Source organism: Podarcis melisellensis (assembly GCF_964234715.1).
Source record: "Podarcis melisellensis genome assembly, chromosome: 3".
Classification (NCBI taxonomy): domain Eukaryota; kingdom Metazoa; phylum Chordata; class Lepidosauria; order Squamata; family Lacertidae; genus Podarcis; species Podarcis melisellensis.
The window spans coordinates 29,271,888-29,289,525 of record NC_138530.1 but is presented as its reverse complement, the minus strand read 5'-3'; the positions used below and the strand labels follow the sequence as shown (position 1 = coordinate 29,289,525).

Here is a 17,638-nt window from a genome sequence, read left to right as displayed (position 1 = left end):
ATCAACCACTCTTTTCCATTTAATATCACACTCATTCTTGGAGCCTCAATGGAAAGGTAATTTCTATTATCGTTGCATACATTTAAGTACACATAAGATCAATACTGAAAGATACAAAACTTTTATTGACCTGCTCATGAACTGAACGTTAAGTATTTATAGAGGCAAAGCAGATTTATTTAGGAAGATAACACTCACTTTATTCAATGCATGACCAACATGGGGATCTCCATTGGCATACGGTGGTCCATCATGAAGACAAAATTCTTGCTTTGTTTTCCTTTGTCTTTGCCATGAATACAGTTCTGAGAAGCCACATTTCTATAAAACCACATAATTAGAAATAGTATTACATACATTAGAAATAGTATTACATTAGAAACACAAAATGTGTGTTATTTTACAGCAGGGTCTGTAAGCTTCCTTCCAATGGTCTATGGCAGGCATGGCCAAACTTGGCCCTCCAGCTGTTTTGGGACTACAGCTCCCATCATCCCTAACAGGACCAGTGGTCAGGGATGATGGGAATTGTAGTCCCAAAACGGCTGGAGGGCCAAATTTGGCCATGCCTGGTCTATGGTGTATCTGTGGATTTGTGGTCGATTTTTAATTGTGATTAATTGCTTTTGCTTCTTATATTGTATTTTACTGCATTACAATGCAAACTCTGTGGAGCTTAACAATCACAACTCCCCCAAGGAACTGTAATTTGGTAAGGGTGTTTTGAATTCTGTTAGAGATCGCCAGCCACTTTTGGCAAACTTAGCTTTCTTTACAGGTTTCCCTGGAACAAGGGGGTTGCAATTAAACTAGTTTAATCTGTCAACTACATATGAAGTTGGCATATTGGGATAAGTGTTCAAACTGCATTATATGTAATGCGGTGCAATCATTTGCATTATGTGTATAAATTTCTGGGATGCCGACTGGAAAAGCTGGTGAGTTGGCATCCATCTTTCTTGGGAGACAACAGAGTGCCCCTTAGGGGGTGAAGTCTAATAGTTGGACTTACAGCTCCTGCTGTGGCTGTAGAGGATTGAAAAGCAGATTCTTGGTATTAGTTGGACCTGACCTTCTGGTACGTCCCAATAAAATCAAACTAGCAGAGAAATCATTTGAAAACAATTAACATGCACATTTCTGTTATTCATATAACAGCAGAGTCTCCGCACTTTGGTGCATGGGTAGGAAACGTTTATCTCTCTCCCTGAACAAACCAGCTTCCTGAAGCTACTATATTTTTGAACCTCAAGTTACTACAGTGTTTCCCAACCTTTTTTGGGCAAAGGCACACTTGTTTCATGAAAAAAATCTCGAGGAACACCACCATTAGAAAATGTTTAAAAAATTAACTGTGTGCCTATATTGACTATATATAAAGTAACTCTCTTTAATAGGCATCAAATAAACACAAAGAAAGTATTTTATAATTACTTTATTATGAAATAGGACGCACCTACTTTTTTTGGGGGGGGGGGAAATAAAGGAATTTTTTTTCCTTTATTCCCCCCCCCCAAAACCAGGTCAGGGAACAGTGGGATGGCGGTGCTGCGCCTCCCCGCTGTCCCCCCCCCGAGCTGGTGGGGCTGGCCCATGTCTGCCTGGCGCAAGGGGCGCTCTGCTTCAGGGCGCCCCGCGCGTCGGGCGGCAGGCTACAGTCCGCAGCATGGGGAACCCTCTGTTTCAGGGCGCCCCACGCGCCCCCGGTGCGCAAGGCTTGCCAACACGAGCGCGGAGCACGGGGCGTCCTCCGAAGGGCGCCCCGTGCTCTGCGCTGCCAGCTGCCGCCCGCAAGCCTTGCGCTCCTGGGGGGAGATCCCCCGGGTGCGCAAGGCTGGCCAACACCAGCGCGGAGCACGGGGCGTCCTCCAAAGGGCGCTCCGTGCTCCCAGCTGCCGCCCGCAAGCCTTGCGCTCCTGGGGGGAGATCCCCCGGGTGCGCAAGGCTGGCCAACACCAGCGCGGAGCACGGGGCGTCCTCCAAAGGGTGCCACGTGCTCCCGGCTTCTGCCCGCAAGCCTTGCGCTCTGGGGGGGGAGATCCCCCGGGTGCGCAAGGCTTGCCGACACCAGCGCGGAGCACGGGGTGTCCTCCGAAGGGCACCCCGTGCTCCGCGCTGCCAGCTGCCGCCCGCAAGCCTTGCGCTCTCGGGGGAGATCCCCCGGGTGCGCAAGGCTGGCCAAAACCAGCGTGGAGCACGGGGCGTCCTCCAAAGGGCACCCCGTGCTCCGCGCTGCCAGCTGCAAGCCTTGCGCTCTCGGGGGGAGATCCCCCGGGTGCGCAAGGCTGGCCAACACCAGCGCGGAGCACGGGGCGTCCTCCAAAGGGCGCCCCATGCTGCCTGCTTCTGCCCGCAAGCCTTGCGCTCTCGGGGGGAGATCCCCCGGGTGCGCAAGGCTTGCCGACACCAGCGCGGAGCACGGGGCGTCCTCCGAAGGGCGCCCCGTGCTGCCAGCTGCCGCCCGCAAGCCTTGCGCTCCTCGGGGGAGATCCCCCGGGTGCGCAAGGCTGGCCAACACCAGCGCGGAGCACGGGGCGGCCTCCGAAGGCCGCCCCGTGCTCCCGGCTGCCGCCCGCAAGCCTTGCGCTCCCGCCGCCCGTCTCGCCCGCCTCCCTCCCACGGCACACCAGGCAACGTCTCGCGGCACACTAGTGTGCCGCGGAACACCGGTTGGGAAACACTGAGTTACTACTTGCTATGAAAACTTCATTGGCAGCTTCAAAGTGGGGGGAAAGCAGGGCTGGATTTAGGTTTGATGAGGCCCTAAGCTACTGAAGGTAACGGGGCCCTTTATATGTCCAGCTGTCCTTTGTCAACAACAAATTGTCGCTGTTTTTTGTGTTGAATATATGCCCATTACTTACATCATAGGAGCCTACACAACACACTGTTGCTGTATTAGGTTTTTATTTTATTTTGTTTTTTATGTTATATTTTGGAAATGTACATCCATTTTTTTTCCTTTGATTTTTTTGGAGCTTGTTTAACTTATACGTAAATTCGGCATTGAAGGAAAGTGCCAGATTTCCCTTTCACCAGGACCCCGAGGATGCTCAGGTTTCCCCAGGGCCCGTGGTGACATGACATGTGCTAACAAAAACGTGAGCGTCGATTGCACTACTACGCAATTTGGTTTGCAACTAGGGGGCGGGAGGGCGTAATTTCTTTAAAAAGCGCCCCTCTGTCTCAGCCCAGTCTCCCCCGTTTCCTTCTTCTACCTGCTGAATCTCCAACTCCGTTTCGGGCTGCAGCCGGCCGGGCAAGTGGACGGGGAAATCGCTTCGGGGCAGCAAGACTGTCTCGCGGTATTTCGAGTTCGGGCTCGCTTTCTGGGCCCTCCCGGGCCCCGCAGACACCGCCCTGCATGCCCAGCCCCAGGCACGCTGAGAGGACTGGAGCAGCGGCGGCGCCCGCAGTGCCCACATCTTCCTAACTTTGCCCTATGGGCACTTCCGGGCCTGCTACGGCGAGCAGCGAGGGTATAACGGGGCCCGGAAAGGGACATCTCAAACGGGTTCTTGTTTCCTTTTCGCGTTCTTTCGCGTGCTGCCGGGCCGGATGGGGTTTGAATTGCCCAGCGCCCTCTAGAGGTCGGTCCTCCCGCTTGCTGCTTGCGGGTGTGTAATAACAGCTGAAAAAGGCAAATTAAGCCTGACTTTCGGAGCTTTTGTGAGGCACGCAGAAAGTTCTTGACTGGAAATCGCACAGACCGGCTCGTGGCACGTTTCAGACACTGGAAGGGGAGAGCGTGCTTAAGTTTCAAAGTTTCAAAGTCACCCTGGGAAGGTCGTAAGCAAAGAAAAGACACACACACACACACACACACACACACACACTATTGTACTTCAAGGATTGCACACAGACAGTTCAAGGATACACACACTATTGTAGTCCAAGGACTGATATATTGCCGCCCGTGTTTATTTTTGCTTTTAGGAGGGGGAAAACAAACCTTATATCAAGGCTATTTGTCATAAGAAATTCAAAGGGGCTACCCATTTAAAGGGAAAGTTATAAAATAGAAACCAATCCACAATTAAAAGGAATCGCACATGCTTCTCAACGTAAAACCCCGATCCTATGCACATTTATTTGCAAGCCTCAGTGGAATTCTCTGTTTGCCATCCACCATTCACTTATTACTTGTACTGAACTGAGTTTTGATGGGTAAAACATCCATAGATCTTTAAGTCTGGACGCTCCGCATTGACTTTAAGAAAGCTGCTTTTTACTAAAGCGTTATTATGCAGAAGCAATATAATATACTCTCTAAAATGTCGAACAGTTCAGAGGTTTGCCTTTAAATAGAAACCACATACATAGTCGACGCTGCCCGTTTAAGGAGTTTCTGCAATCTGACCTCAATTTGCTACAGTGAGTAAATAGATAACCCAGAAGCTTCCTCTCACACACCCCAGATTACAACCCTATTCTTATTTATTTGAGAGTAAGCCCCATCGAACTCAATGGAATGTACACCAGTATATAGGATTGGGTTATAAACTAGCTAAGTAAGTTTGATTGTTTATCTACGCACTACTATTCTGTAGTTAGGATGGTAAGTTTATTTAATATTATTTATGTGTTGCTCTTCCTCCTTAAGGACATGGTAGCAATACAGGGCTGGCCCTACCGTTAGGTACGGTAGATTGAGACAGTTGCCTAGGCTGGCCAGAAATGGCATGTCTTAAAAACATTATTATTTGTTCATCAGAAACCACAGAAATCACCGTGAAATTTCTACTATTTCAATGCCTGTTTTTCACCGTCATGCGAATCCTACGTGAATTCTAGAGTATTTTCCTATCCGCCCCGCAAAGAAACGTGTGCGAGAAATGGATAGAATGGGCTTTAGGACCCAGCTGATGCTGGTAGGCGAGGCGGAGAAAGAACGGGCGGCTTAGAGGGAGGAAGTCACGGGAGGGTTTAGCATTCGGGCTGGGAGGTTGTGTTGCAGGTGTGCTTGGAGAGCTGCTGTTGCAAAGGCAGGTAGGCATGCACTTTTCATATTTCCCTCATCTTCTTTAATGCGTATCACAGATAGTCATGTTTGTGCCAGTATTTATTTAGCAGCTGCAGGGATCGTATGGGGCGGCGGAGAACCAACGGGAGGGATATTTGCACCCGCTAGGCATTTCCACGATTGCGAAAGAGAGAGAAGCACATTGAATTTCCAGGGGAAAACGAGGCGCAATTCGCTGGGCTTTTAGAATGGGCAGGGCTTTCCCTAACATTCAATTAATGTAATGAGCTGACGTGGAATTGCTGTTGATCCTTGCCGCTCTCTAGTAATAATAATAATAATAAACTTTTATTTGTATCTCGCACACCCCGGCCGAAACCGGGCTCAGGGCGGCTAGCATCAAATATATAACATTAGTATATGTTGCCTAGGCTGGCCCGGAATTGCATGTTTTAAAAACATTATTATTTGTTCATAAGAAACCACAGAAATCAATGTGAAATTTCTACTATTTTCACTGTCAAGCAAATCCTACATGTGAATTCTAGATCAATTAATGTAGGATAAAAGTGTAGCTTTGTGTAGTGGTCAGAATAATACTATCAGTCACATAAGTTATATATCTGCCAAGCACTTTGTGATATATCCACAATAGGGCTTTTGTCATGCTTAATATCATTTCAGGTTTGCCTCTCACCGCCCCAGCAGAAGATTGCAGCCCTGTGCACCCTTATCTGGGAGTAAACCTCATTGAACATAATAGGACTGTGTTTAAAGTAAACAGGTAGAGTTTCAGACTGTGTGTTTTGCACTTGCAGTGGGTGAAAGATCTGTTGGGTATGCACAAGCACTTTTAACCTCAGGCCCAGGCAGGTGGGGTTAGGATTATGTGGGGATGTGACCCTTCTGTACCTTAAGCCTCTGCCCAGCCACACTTTATTTTTTCAAGTCACACCTCTCACCAGCCCTGCTTCTCCACCCTCCTTGAGTGCTTGTCTTGGCTGGAGTATGTCATTGAATAATCCATCTTGATTTCCTGCATGGAGGGCAGAGGTGTGCATGTGTAAACTACAAAGGTAAAATTTACAGGTGTTGTTCCACTCAAGGTTTGCCCCTGGCCCTGCCCGCTACTGGCATGTGGCCATTGGAAGGTTGTCCAGAAGGATTTGTGGCTCTCAGTCTGAAAAAGGTTCCTCACCTCTGTCTTGAAGGATCATGGGATTGTGGCCTATCACTTCCAGAAAGGCCCCTTTTAGCTAAACTCTGCAGCTTTTTACCTTCCGATGCAAATGTTGAAGGACACACTGTCATTTGTGGGTGGGTGTGGGGGGTTTTCTTTTAAAAGAGGAGAGAAGACAATATATATCTATATTTTTGAGTAGGTTTAGCAATAAATGTAAAAGAGTTAGATTGTAACCTGAGTTGGGTAAGGAATTTCCAAAGGTAGAAAAGCAGTTAGTTGCATAACTGGATCAAAGGTAATGAATACCTCTGAGAATAAGCGAGGAAAGCAAACAAAGGGAGTCCGTGGAGACTTATCTTTATGTAATAATAAAACTAGTTTAAAGCTTGCACATTCTTGCCTTTTCTAATCACAATAAAATGTTCTGTGGAGTTTACATTTAGCCTTTCCTTTTCACAACCATGACTCTGCTTCACAGTGCTATGAAGGCGTTACTAAATCATTTATTTACCTGATTATTTATTTTAGGGATGGTGAAACTTTCAGCCTCAGTGCTGCATTTGCTTCTCAGCAACCTTTCAGGAGCCACATGGTAGTGGTGGGCAGGGCCGGAGGCAAAAGTGAGCAGAGCAATAAATGTGAATTTCATCTTCTCACCCATTCATTCTTCTTTATTCAACATCAAGGCAACAGTGGTAGAAACAGAAAAGAATTCTGAGGGGGCACAGAAGGAGCAAAGAATATTTCTAGGTGGGCGAGTCGTGCCTCACAATATCTCTGAAAGAAAAATACAGCATATGTTCCCCACTGCTAATGCAATATTCATTTTCCCCACTGAATATTTTTGTGCTAAGCTTGTAACGTGTTTGTTTGGGGAGATGACGGTGGCACTCACAAGATTTTTATCCCTTCTTCTATGCAGTAAGCATGTCTTCCAGTCCAACTGTATTGATGCGTCTTGTGGCCTCGGCATATTCTGTCGCTAATAAGGCAGGAACAATTGTGAGAAAAGTCATGGCTGGAGGAGATCTGGGCGTAGTTGAGAAGGTAACTGTCAGCACACTCCTATGCATGCCTCCTCAGAAATAAGTTCCAATTTAGTCCAGTGGGACTTACTCCTAGGTAAGTGTGCATTGCATTAATGATCAACCCCAGTATAACATGTAGCAGAATTCTATGCGTGTTTAACTCAGAAACAAGCATCTCAGTGTTCAGTGGGAGCCTATTCTGAATTGCTATTTTCAGATAGGCCATGCCAACTTCAATTGATGGGGTGCTGGGAAATGCATTAGTCGCCTGAACTGTAATCAGAAATCATGGCCCACGTTACTGTGAATCCACTTGCCAACTTTCTTTTTCTGAATCATTTTGCTGGCTATCCCTATAGATTCTAGTACAGTATAGAGCAGGCATAGGCAAACTTGTCCCTCCAGATTATTTTGGGACTACAACTCCCATCATCCCTAGCTAACAGGACCAGTGGTCAGGGATGATGGGAATTGTAGTATCAAAAAACATCTGTAGGGCCGAGTTTGCCTATGCCTGGTATAGAGACTCTGCAGATGCCTGCTTTCCTAGGCTTCTGGGACATTTTAAAATTGCAGGCTTTGAAAAATGCTTGACTTTGCAGGATTCCATAGGCAATAATCTAGAATCCAAGAGCTGATAAAACCCAAGTATTGACCCTTTCTTGCCAATTCCATCAAAGTGATTCAAAGAGATTCTTCACTATGGTGTTTGTGATTTTTTTTTTTGCACACATGTTTTCTCTCTGCAGAACATCCATAGCTCACTAGTAGAGCATTATGTTGTTCATGCAGAAGGTCCCAGGTTTGACCCCACTATCTTCTGGTAGGGCTGGGAGACATCCTTGTATGAAGCCATGGAGACCCACTGCCAGTCAATCTTGATAATATTGAGCTGGATGGCCCTCTGTAGAAGTCTTCTTTATGTGCTGGACATTGTGACTGGTGTTTTATTTATCATCATGTATATCCTGTCTTTCCTTCAAGGAGCTCAAGGTGGCATAGCTAGTTCTTTCCCCACTTTATCTTCACAACAACTCTGTGAGGTCAGTTAAGTAGAAAGATGGTTAGTGGCTCACACAGTGATGCAGTGAACTTAATGGCTGAGTGGGGATTGGAAGCTGGGGCTCCCCAGCCTAGTCCAACACTCCAACCACCGCACTATGGTGGTGCTTATGAATGCTTAAGTTTATGCATCTTGTTTCAAGGCCAGGAGTCTAACTCTGATCTACCTTTTATTGCACCTTAACAAAAACATCTTTACATAAAATCCAATTTTTACATTTTAAAAATAAAAATAGTAAAGGTAAAGGGACCCCTGACCATTAGGTCCAGTTGTGGCCGACTCTGGGGTTGCGGCGCTCATCTCGCTTGACTGGCTGAGGGAGCCAGCGTATAGCTTCTGGGTCATGTGGCCAGCATGACTAAGCCGCTTCTGGCAAACCAGAGCAGCACACGGAAACGCCATTTACCTTCCCTATTTATCTACTTGCACTTTGATGTGCTGCTAGGTTGGCAGGAGCTGGGACCGAGCAATGGGAGCTCACCCTGTCGTGGGGATTCGAACCGCTGATCTTCTGATTGGCAAGTCCTAGAAAACATGTTCGGTATGAAAAAAAAGAAAGAAAGAAAACATGTTCGGTATGAATTGGTGGTTAAAGGGAACATCTGTTTCAGGAATATAAAAATGAGTACCTTATTTGGTACATATATTTATACATATATTTTATAGTGCTTTGAAACATTCACTAGATGACTGCAAGTTAGATATGCAAACATGCAAACTTATCTAAGTCTAAAGCATTCCACGAAAAAAGGCACCTTCCCAATGTTGGAACATGTAAAGATTTGCTGGGCCATAAAACCCCACAGGCTCACAAGATTACCATGGCCTCTTGTCATAGTTAACAAGCTGGGAAATGCATTTGCATGGCTGTTAGTATATTTTCACTGGGGAAAGGAAGGAAGTTAGTTTGGGCCACATCATAGCTTGACTGTCAACCTATTCTATCTATTCTATTCTATCTGAACAGTCAGGAGCTAATGACCTGCAGACCAAGGCTGACCGGCTGGTGCAGATGAGCATTTGTTCCTCTTTGGCACGGAAGTTTCCTAAGCTCACGATCATCGGTGAAGAGGTGAGGACACTAAAATCCAGCATGTGCTGTTCAGGCTTGTCTGGTTTGATACTTTGTAGGGCACAACTGTGGTGTACAAAAATGTATAAAAATGCAATAGAACAGCAATAGAAGTAAAACCACAATCCACTCAAAAACGAGCAGCAGCAGCAATACACCAACAGCAATTGATAAAAGCAGCAATTGATTGAGACAATTAGTAAAAAGCAAATAAAATGTCCTCAGTTTTTTTTCTTAGTGCTGCCTCTTCATAGCTTATAACTTTTTTAAACCCCAAAGAGAGAGTTGTGTTTATCCACACGCACACCACCACTATTTCTTTCTCATGTTACCCAATATTACGTAGGTTTATGCATGGTGAACCGGCAAATACTTATGTACCCGTCTCAGTATTATTAACCTTAACTGTGCATCTCTCTCTTCTTTTTACATCAGGATCTTCCCTCTGAAGATGTAGATGAAGAGTTACTTGAGAATGGCCAATGCGAGGAGATATTGAAGAAAGCCTGTCCACAGCAATATACTAACATTAAAGAAGAAGAGGTACTAATAACTAAAGGTTCATCTAATTATTGAATTAGATGTCACCCCAGTTATGGAACACTCTTCCCAAGGGAAGTTTGTCTGGTGTCAATTTTGTTATCCTTCCTGGGCCAGGCGATTGCATTTTTATTCTTACAGGCATTTGGATAGCACTAGGAGTCTGGCTTTTGGTGGCTGTTTTTTGTGTGTTCTTACACAGGTGGGATGGTTTGTTTTATATTGTTAGATGACCTTTCTGGGTGAGCCATTCTAGTGTATTTGTACTGTTGTAAAATATCTTTTATTGTACAATATATTTAATATGCCATTGGTTTTGTAAATTGGTTTGGGATTTCTGACTGTGTGAAGAAAGACATACATTTGGATAAACTAAAACTAACATTAATCCTTAACCATAAAAAGATTTCTTATTCAGCAGTGATGAGGCAGTTTGTAGTTGCTCCAAGTGAACATGCACTTCACAATTTCTTTTCTTCTTGCTAGCAATGCTTTTGATATCAAGTCTGTATCTCTGCTTGAAACTCTCCTTTGTTTTGTTTCCTTTCAAAGCTTGTTGTATGGGTCGACCCTCTGGATGGAACCAAAGAATACACAGAAGGTTTGCTTTTTCTTTAAAAAAAAAGGATTTGCACTGAGTATGCGCTTTTGTTTTAATAAGCACAATGCCAAAGTCATATTGAGTTAATGTGTGACATTTACCAGCAATAACTGGACAGGTAGAGGTCACCATTACCTGAAAAAGCTGTAGATGATTGGGTTTGATAATAGAAATTGGACTGTGAAAACAAATCAGCTGGGTGATTTATTCATTCTTTGTTAATTGACTAAGTTAGTCCCACTGAACTCAATGTGACTTACTTCTGAGTAGACATGTATAGGATTGTACTGTCAATTGCTAGCCACATTCAGGGAATCCCTAATTCTTCCAAGCTATGTTGTGAGACTGAGCCTGTCTTAGCTCTTCCTTTTTAAAATGAATATTGATTTTAGTGAATCATTATTTTAATGAGTGATAGCCAACACCTCTTGCTTGTTTAGAGTTGGCGGCCTTTGAGTGCAGTACAATAAAAAACCAGTATATAAGAAATAAAGAGACAAGGTGCAGGAAACTTGCTCAAGATAAGCAGGTGCAGCAGTGTCTGGATAGGAGAGAGAGTTCCTGAGAACAATACGTTCACCATCTTGAATTTCATCATGGATGAAAGGTGGGATATAAATGTAATATAACAAATATACATGCAGCAAGTTTCTATTATCTTTTCATGTTCTAAATATTCTGAAACTGTAAATCTAACTTGGGGGGGGGGTAGCCCAAATTGTGCCTTCAGGGTTTTGCTTGACTCCCACTCCCAAGGGCCCCCTATAACTTGGGTGATGGGAGTTTTCCCCCTCAACAACTGGGGACCACCACCCTGGTTATGGCTGGTCTAACCCTATGCTGAGAAAAAAACTTGATATGATCTGAGATGACACAGATGACAAAAGTTAGAAGACTTTTCAAGCTACAACTCTTTATTCCCTCTTTCAGGACTTCTTGATCATGTGACAGTTCTTATCGGAATTGCTTATGGAGGAAAAGCAATAGCAGGAGTCATTAACCAACCCTATTATAACTACGAGGTAGGAGATGCCTTGATTTGCTGAAAAGTATCAAACAAATTGCCTGATTCCCCTAGCTGCTGCTGGATAATGGTGTGTACATAGCAGTGGTGTATGTATAGATAAAAGAAAGTGCACAAAATCAGGCGAAGAATTATTTCTAAGGAAAGGATAAACTCTTTCTTACTAAATCCCACTTAGGCAAATGCTATGCCCACAATCAGGGCTTATCTGCAATCCTGTTGTAGAGTCAGGGGAAACTTTTCATATATAACATCAGGAATTCTTGAGTTGTTCTGTTATAAAGTAACGCACCATATGCTGTGGTCTGCTGAGATTAGGTTTGAAAGTTGGAAATATTTCTGGATGCTGCGCAGAGATGACCTCCTGTGGATGATGGGGATAGAGCTGCTGTTCTTAACAGTCTGGGTAAAACCTGGAGCTTTGTCCCATTTACATGGAGGAAAAATCATTCAATTATAAAGGTAATTGAGTAAGTGAGCTTGATGGTATAATAACTGGAGTCAAAGATAAAATGTTTGGGAAGGCAAATAAAGATTGTATATCAGAAAGAGAAACAGTACCATTAGTGGAATTCTATTTCCCCTTTGGGGAGTTTTGGAGGAAGTAATATTATCTAATGAAGTGTTCTGAGACGTTATATGTTATTATAGGGCAAAAGTAGACCTCATACTGCTGTAACTTGGGAAAAGAATCACAGAGTCCTGACACTATTTCTTCGCTAATCATAAAAATACAATCCCTACCAGGGATGGAACTTGCATGTTAATGGAAAAAAGAGGCAAAAGAAGAGTAATGCTATTAAATAAGTTTTGTTTTCTTTCCACAGCATAAGTGCAGTACTTCCAGCGATCATCTGCCTTACTTCCTTTTTAAAACCATAGTTTATGACAAAAGGCATCATTGCAGTGTCTGAACTTTTTGTACCTTTTTTGCAGGCAGGTGCAGATGCAGTCCTGGGGAGGACAATCTGGGGAGTCCTAGGTTTGGGTGCCTTTGGATTTCAGCTGAAGGAGGCTCCAGCTGGGAAACATATTATCACCACCACACGGTCACACAGCAGCAAGCTGGTCAATGATTGCATTAGTGCCATGAACCCTGATCATGTGGTGAGAGTTGGCGGTGCAGGAAATAAGGTGTGGAGATAATTTTGTTTCAATGTTTAGAAAGATAATGTTTTTTAAAAAAAGATTAGGACCAAAAATTACAATTGCTCTTTGTGAGCTGTACTGCAGAACATCCTTTCCATGAGAATGAGTACATGGATTAAGCCGTCAGCTGTAGTGGTAGCAATTTCTTCATGCTGCTGGCAGTGCTGCTGCTTCCCGTGACAAGGGATGGGCAGGGTAAGGAGGTTGCAGTGAGGTTGAGGGATCTCCAGTTGCCACTGGCAGGCTTGCAGGTGTGTATACACTGGCTGGCTTGCAGGTGTGTATACTGGTTACAGATAGGTAGCCGTGTTGGTCTGCCATAGTCAAAACAAAAAAAAAAATTCCCTTCCAGTAGCACCTTAAAGACCAACTAAGTTAGTTCTTGGTATGAGCTTTCGTGTGCATGCACACTTCTTCAGATCTGAAGAAGTGTGCATCTGAAGAAGTGTGCATGCACACGAAAGCTCATACCAAGAACTAACTTAGTTGGTCTTTAAGGTGCTACTGGAAGGGGGGAAAAAATTAGGTGTGTATACTGGCAGGCTTGCAGGTGTGCCACCAACCTAGAGCTCACCTGACTTTGTTGCCACTTGACTTCATCTCTCTCCTGGCAAGCACAATGCCAGCACTGTCAGTAGGGTGCTGCTGTTGTTTCCCTTTCACTGCTAAACTAAACCTCTTCTCGCATTATAAGGCGGGATATGCAAGTGTTAGAAAGAAATGTGAATTGTTTTAGCTTCTGATGGAACTTTGAGAAATACTAATCTTTGATAGGACGGAGATAATTTAAGAAGTGGCCTTCAAAATGATCTGCCTCCTTCTAGTGCTTTTAGGGGGTTTGCACATTAAAAAACCGAAAACACCTTATGACTAAGTCATAGGTTTGTTGTTGTTTTCAAGCAATGAAGTTTGGGCTTTCTTGGGCAAATGAAGCAACTTCAACCGACCTGTCAACAATTCCCTGTGGAGGAAGGTCATTTCTCCTGAATTTCAGATAAATTGTTCACTATGTAAAAATAACCATTGAAATAGTGGGATAGCTTCACTGAATCAAAAATGTATAGAACTCTGCCTCCACAGAAGCTGGTTACTACAGATGCATAGTGTACATAGTTAATCACCACCAGCTGAAAACTGTGCCGCCCTACTCATTGTAAAGATGTTCAGGGTGTTGTGATGAAGCATTTTTCCACATGCAGAACATCTTCCCTTAACTATAGTAACTGTTCTCTGCTAACCAGGAATGATGTTTAACAGCTTCAGAAGAAGCCGTAATTTTGAAATGATTTCATAGTTTGGTTTAACGTGTTGCCTTATTTCAAAAGTGTTAGTAGTAATAGATACTCACTTTGAATGACATAAGAAGCTACATTTAATGGAAGACTTCTTTGTTGGTTGGTTCACACCAAGGGAGGAGTGAAGGGACTGTGTTAATGGGCCAAAGCCTTGGTCCATCTTGCCTTATTAAGTTGAAATTTGATCATCCAAACTCATACAGGGAGAGTTTGCCTGTAAATGCAATTGCCTACATGGTGACTGTAACTTTGTTCATGACAGATCATTCAACTTGTGGAAGGCAAGGCATCTGCTTATGTATTTGCCAGCCCTGGTTGCAAGAAGTGGGACACATGTGCACCAGAAGCTATTTTGCACGCAGTAGGAGGTGAGTCAATGGATACACTGGAATAAATGAAACAAAAAGGTTTTCAGATGCATAGACAACATTATCATACATAATGTTGTCTATGTATGATAACACAGTATGTGTGTCCACATATATATGAAATAATAACCTAAAACTGCCTTTCTATTTTGTGTTGTTTTACCATGCAATTTTTATATGAGGTAGTATTAAAATTACGATTTCATTTATACTCACATTTGTTGGCATATCTTCTCAAGTGCAAATAAATAAGCAAGCAAGGATACAAAACCACTTGAACTCACTATTGCAGTCATTCCAGTTCTTTCAATCGTTAGTTGAAACACTTGATGAAACCAGTTGCACGTACAGGAAGACCTATGTGCTAAATTCTTCTCTGTGGCTACTGAGTTTCCTTGACATAGCAACTATATTGCTGAGTTATAGGCCAGTTATATTTTGTGGTTAGGTTTTTTCTGGCTTTTGTTACTGGCATAATCATGCATATGAATACAGTATTTCAATGTTTTTCAGTATCTATAATATTTGGAGTGTATGCTTGTGAGCTACCGTATTTTTCTCTCTATAACACGCAGATTTTTTCTCCTAAAAAGTAAGGGGAAATGTCTATGCGTGTTATGGAGCGAATGTGTGGTTCCTGGAGCCAACTGGCCCGAGTGCATCACACATTTTCTTCGAGGGTCGTCTTTGTTGCGGTCAGCAGAAGCCAGGGAAGTGCTTGCTAGGAGGTTTGGCCACTCTGCAGCCCGACTGCGTGTTTGCTAGTGTGTGTGCTTTGTGAGTGTGTGGTTGCCTGTGTGTTTGTTCGCTAGCGTGGGTGCTTGGAGGGAGTGAGAGAGTCACGGACTGCTGCATCTTCTCCTGCAATTTGCCTTTTAAAAAATTGGAAGCAGCGGGGCAGTAAAAACCACCTCCGAAAGCCCCATTTTTCCCTTCTAAGGCTGCAGCTCGGCTTTGGGAGCCCTGAACCCCTGCCTTGTTCTTGAGGGATCTTTGAGGTTTTCCCTTTAGCTTTAACCCAGCCCCCTTATTTTACCAGTTTATCTTCATTCTCCGTCTGCTAAACTGATTTCAGGCAGCGAGAGAGAAAGCTGTTGCTTTCCTGCATTCTGCCTCAGGGTCTTACTGCCCACCCACTTCTCTTTCGTTACGAGGGGAAAGCAGAGCGTCCTTCCTTCTAACTCCTCTCCGTGCTCCTGTGCTGCTGATGCTGCGTCTAGAGACTCGCAGGCAACATGCAGATTGGGGGGGGGGGGGAGAGAGAGAGAGAGAGAGAGAGAGAGAGCGAGAGCGAGCGCTGGCTGGCTTGGGGAACTTTTGCCTTCCTTTCCTCCCTCCGGTAAAACCCCTCTCCTGCATTCTTAGCCAGCTGCTTCTCCGCACACCCCTCTCAGTGCTCCTTGTCCCTTCTATGTTTTTCCTTCCCTCCCCACTTAAAATGTGGTTACAAAGCACGGATCCACATGGATCCTCAGGATCTTTGCATTGGGTCACCCCAAATTCAACATCAGATCACATAGCATGTCCATGGCTACAGCCTGCACCAAAAAAATCACGCACCCACTGTTGCCTGGGGCTGCAATGGTGCAAAAACGTGGTTACAAAGCACAGATCCACATGGATCCTCAGGATCTTTGCATTGGGTCAGCCCAAATTCACCATTAGAGCACATAGCATGTCCATGGCTACCGCCTGCCCCCCAAAAATCACGCACCCACTGTTGCCTGGGGCTGCAATGGTGCAAAAACGTGGTTACAAAGCATGGATCCACAGGGATTCTCAGGATCTTTGCATTGGGTCACCCCAAATTCACCATCAGATCACATAGCATGTCCATGGCTACAGCCTGCACCAAAAAAATCACGCACCCACTGCTGCCTGGGGCTGCAATGGTGCAAAAACGTGGTTACAAAGCACAGATCCACATGGATTCTCAGGATTTTTGCATTGAGCTACCCCAAACTCACCGTCAAATCACATGTCTGTGGCCACAGCATGAAGCACAAAAATGATACATCCACTGTTTCATTCAGATTTTTTTTCTTGCTTTCCTCCTCTAAAAACTATGTGCATGTTATGGTCAGGTGCGTGTTATAGAGCGAAAAATACGGTACTCTCTTAAAGAGTTGATTATAAATCAATTAAATAAATGAATTATCCATTATGCTAAAATGGGATTATGTAATGGAGGGAAATAAATTTAGATAACCAAGGTATGGAAAAGGAGAGTTCGGTTCCTTTCCCAAATAACCTTGGAAGAGCCATACTTCAGTGGTAGAAGATCTGCTTTGTATGCAGAACATCCAAAGTTAAATCCCTGGCACTTCCAGGTATGGCTGGGAGAGACTTCTGTCTAAAACCATGGAGAGCTGCTTCCAGTCAGAGTAGACAATACTGAGTTAAATTGACTAATGGTCAGAACTGGTATAAGGCAACTTACTATGTTTCTACAATCCCCTTCCTTTGTAGAAATAGAGCTGCTGTGTTTAAAAGCTAACCTCTTCTTTTTCTTTCAGGCAAGCTCACTGATATTCATGGCAATTTCTTTTGTTATAACAAAGACGTCAAGCATATGAATTCAGGAGGTGTCCTTGCTGCTTTGAAAAACCATGACTATTATGCCAGTCGAGTTCCTGAGACGGTTAAACAAGCTCTTGTGCCTTAAAATTCAAAGCATGGTGCATCCCACTTGATTGGGAAGGAGCTTCAGCTATTATTATTCTTAGCTGGAATTGGTAATGGCTTATGGAACTGGATCAAAGTTTCATTCTGCCACAGTGTTTAGTAATTTCCTCTCCCTGCCACCCATAGGTTACAACAGGCATTAAATTTGGTTTTCATTTGGAACAGTAGGTTACTTCACTTAGCATAGTTCTAAAATGTTATATTGCCCCATTACTGTGTTTATTGTTGTTATTCTATACACATTCCTGTTGAAAAATCAAATCTTTACACAATCACATTTCCTTGATAACTTGAGAGCAAAAAACTGTAAGTACCATTATATTTAATGGTGCAAAATAAATCACCTCTGTTTATAAACCCTGTTCACAAGTGAATCACTCAAGGGGGGGTCTCATGTGATGGCTGGGGAGCAGGGCTACACCGCTTGCCTACTGTTTATGCTAGGCTTCTTGAGTTCAAACATCCATACAATGCTTGACCAGCAATATGATGCCCCCTTTGTTCAATTCACGTATGAAGAGGCTATAGATAGACAAATGTATTTCAGCTTTTATACACTGAAAGCACAATGTGTCTTGAGTGGATTAAAATGACTGTGAAAATTAAATATTTACCATTTCTTAAACGTGTCTTATGGTCTGTTTGGAATTAACACTGGACTCAGAAA

General features: G+C 43.9%; 2 protein-coding genes across 6 annotated transcripts in view; one reads left to right on the top strand and one right to left on the bottom strand.

Annotated features, from left to right (window-relative positions):
- IARS2 (isoleucyl-tRNA synthetase 2, mitochondrial) overlaps window positions 1-3,466 on the bottom strand; it is a 33,882-nt gene extending 30,416 nt beyond the window's left edge. Inside the window, exons 1-2 of the mRNA XM_081903822.1 lie at window positions 3,219-3,466; window positions 199-321 (exon numbers count right to left, since the gene is read on the bottom strand). Coding sequence (XP_081759948.1) covers window positions 199-321; window positions 3,219-3,425 — 330 coding nt within the window. The 5' untranslated portion in view covers window positions 3,426-3,466. The remainder of the gene's footprint in view (window positions 1-198; window positions 322-3,218) is intronic.
- A 1,408-nt stretch (window positions 3,467-4,874) lies between these two features.
- BPNT1 (3'(2'), 5'-bisphosphate nucleotidase 1) lies at window positions 4,875-17,596 on the top strand. 5 transcript variants are annotated; one of them, XM_081904362.1, is made up of 10 exons: window positions 4,875-4,989; window positions 5,648-5,739; window positions 7,066-7,193; window positions 9,205-9,309; window positions 9,745-9,852; window positions 10,402-10,450; window positions 11,381-11,472; window positions 12,411-12,608; window positions 14,181-14,286; window positions 16,803-17,596. In XM_081904362.1, exons 3-10 carry the CDS (start codon window positions 7,074-7,076, stop codon window positions 16,949-16,951), a joined length of 927 nt encoding a protein of 308 aa, XP_081760488.1. In that variant the 5' UTR covers window positions 4,875-4,989; window positions 5,648-5,739; window positions 7,066-7,073; the 3' UTR covers window positions 16,952-17,596. The 5 variants fall into 5 exon arrangements, with proteins under 5 accessions (XP_081760488.1, XP_081760489.1, XP_081760490.1 ...); XM_081904363.1 differs by having other exon boundaries at window positions 5,648-5,747; window positions 7,069-7,193; XM_081904364.1 differs by having other exon boundaries at window positions 4,896-4,985; window positions 5,648-5,747; window positions 7,069-7,193.
- The last annotated feature ends 42 nt before the right edge of the window (window positions 17,597-17,638 follow it).

Excerpts from the sequence above, each read along its gene's own strand:
- BPNT1 (XM_081904362.1), top strand. The coding sequence starts at position 7,074 with ATGTCTTCCAGTCCAACTGTATTGATGCGTCTTGTGGCCTCGGCATAT. Across the intron at positions 7,194-9,204 it reads ATCTGGGCGTAGTTGAGAAG|TCAGGAGCTAATGACCTGCA; the intron begins GTAACTGTCAGC and ends CTATCTGAACAG. Across the intron at positions 9,853-10,401 it reads CTAACATTAAAGAAGAAGAG|CTTGTTGTATGGGTCGACCC; the intron begins GTACTAATAACT and ends TTCCTTTCAAAG.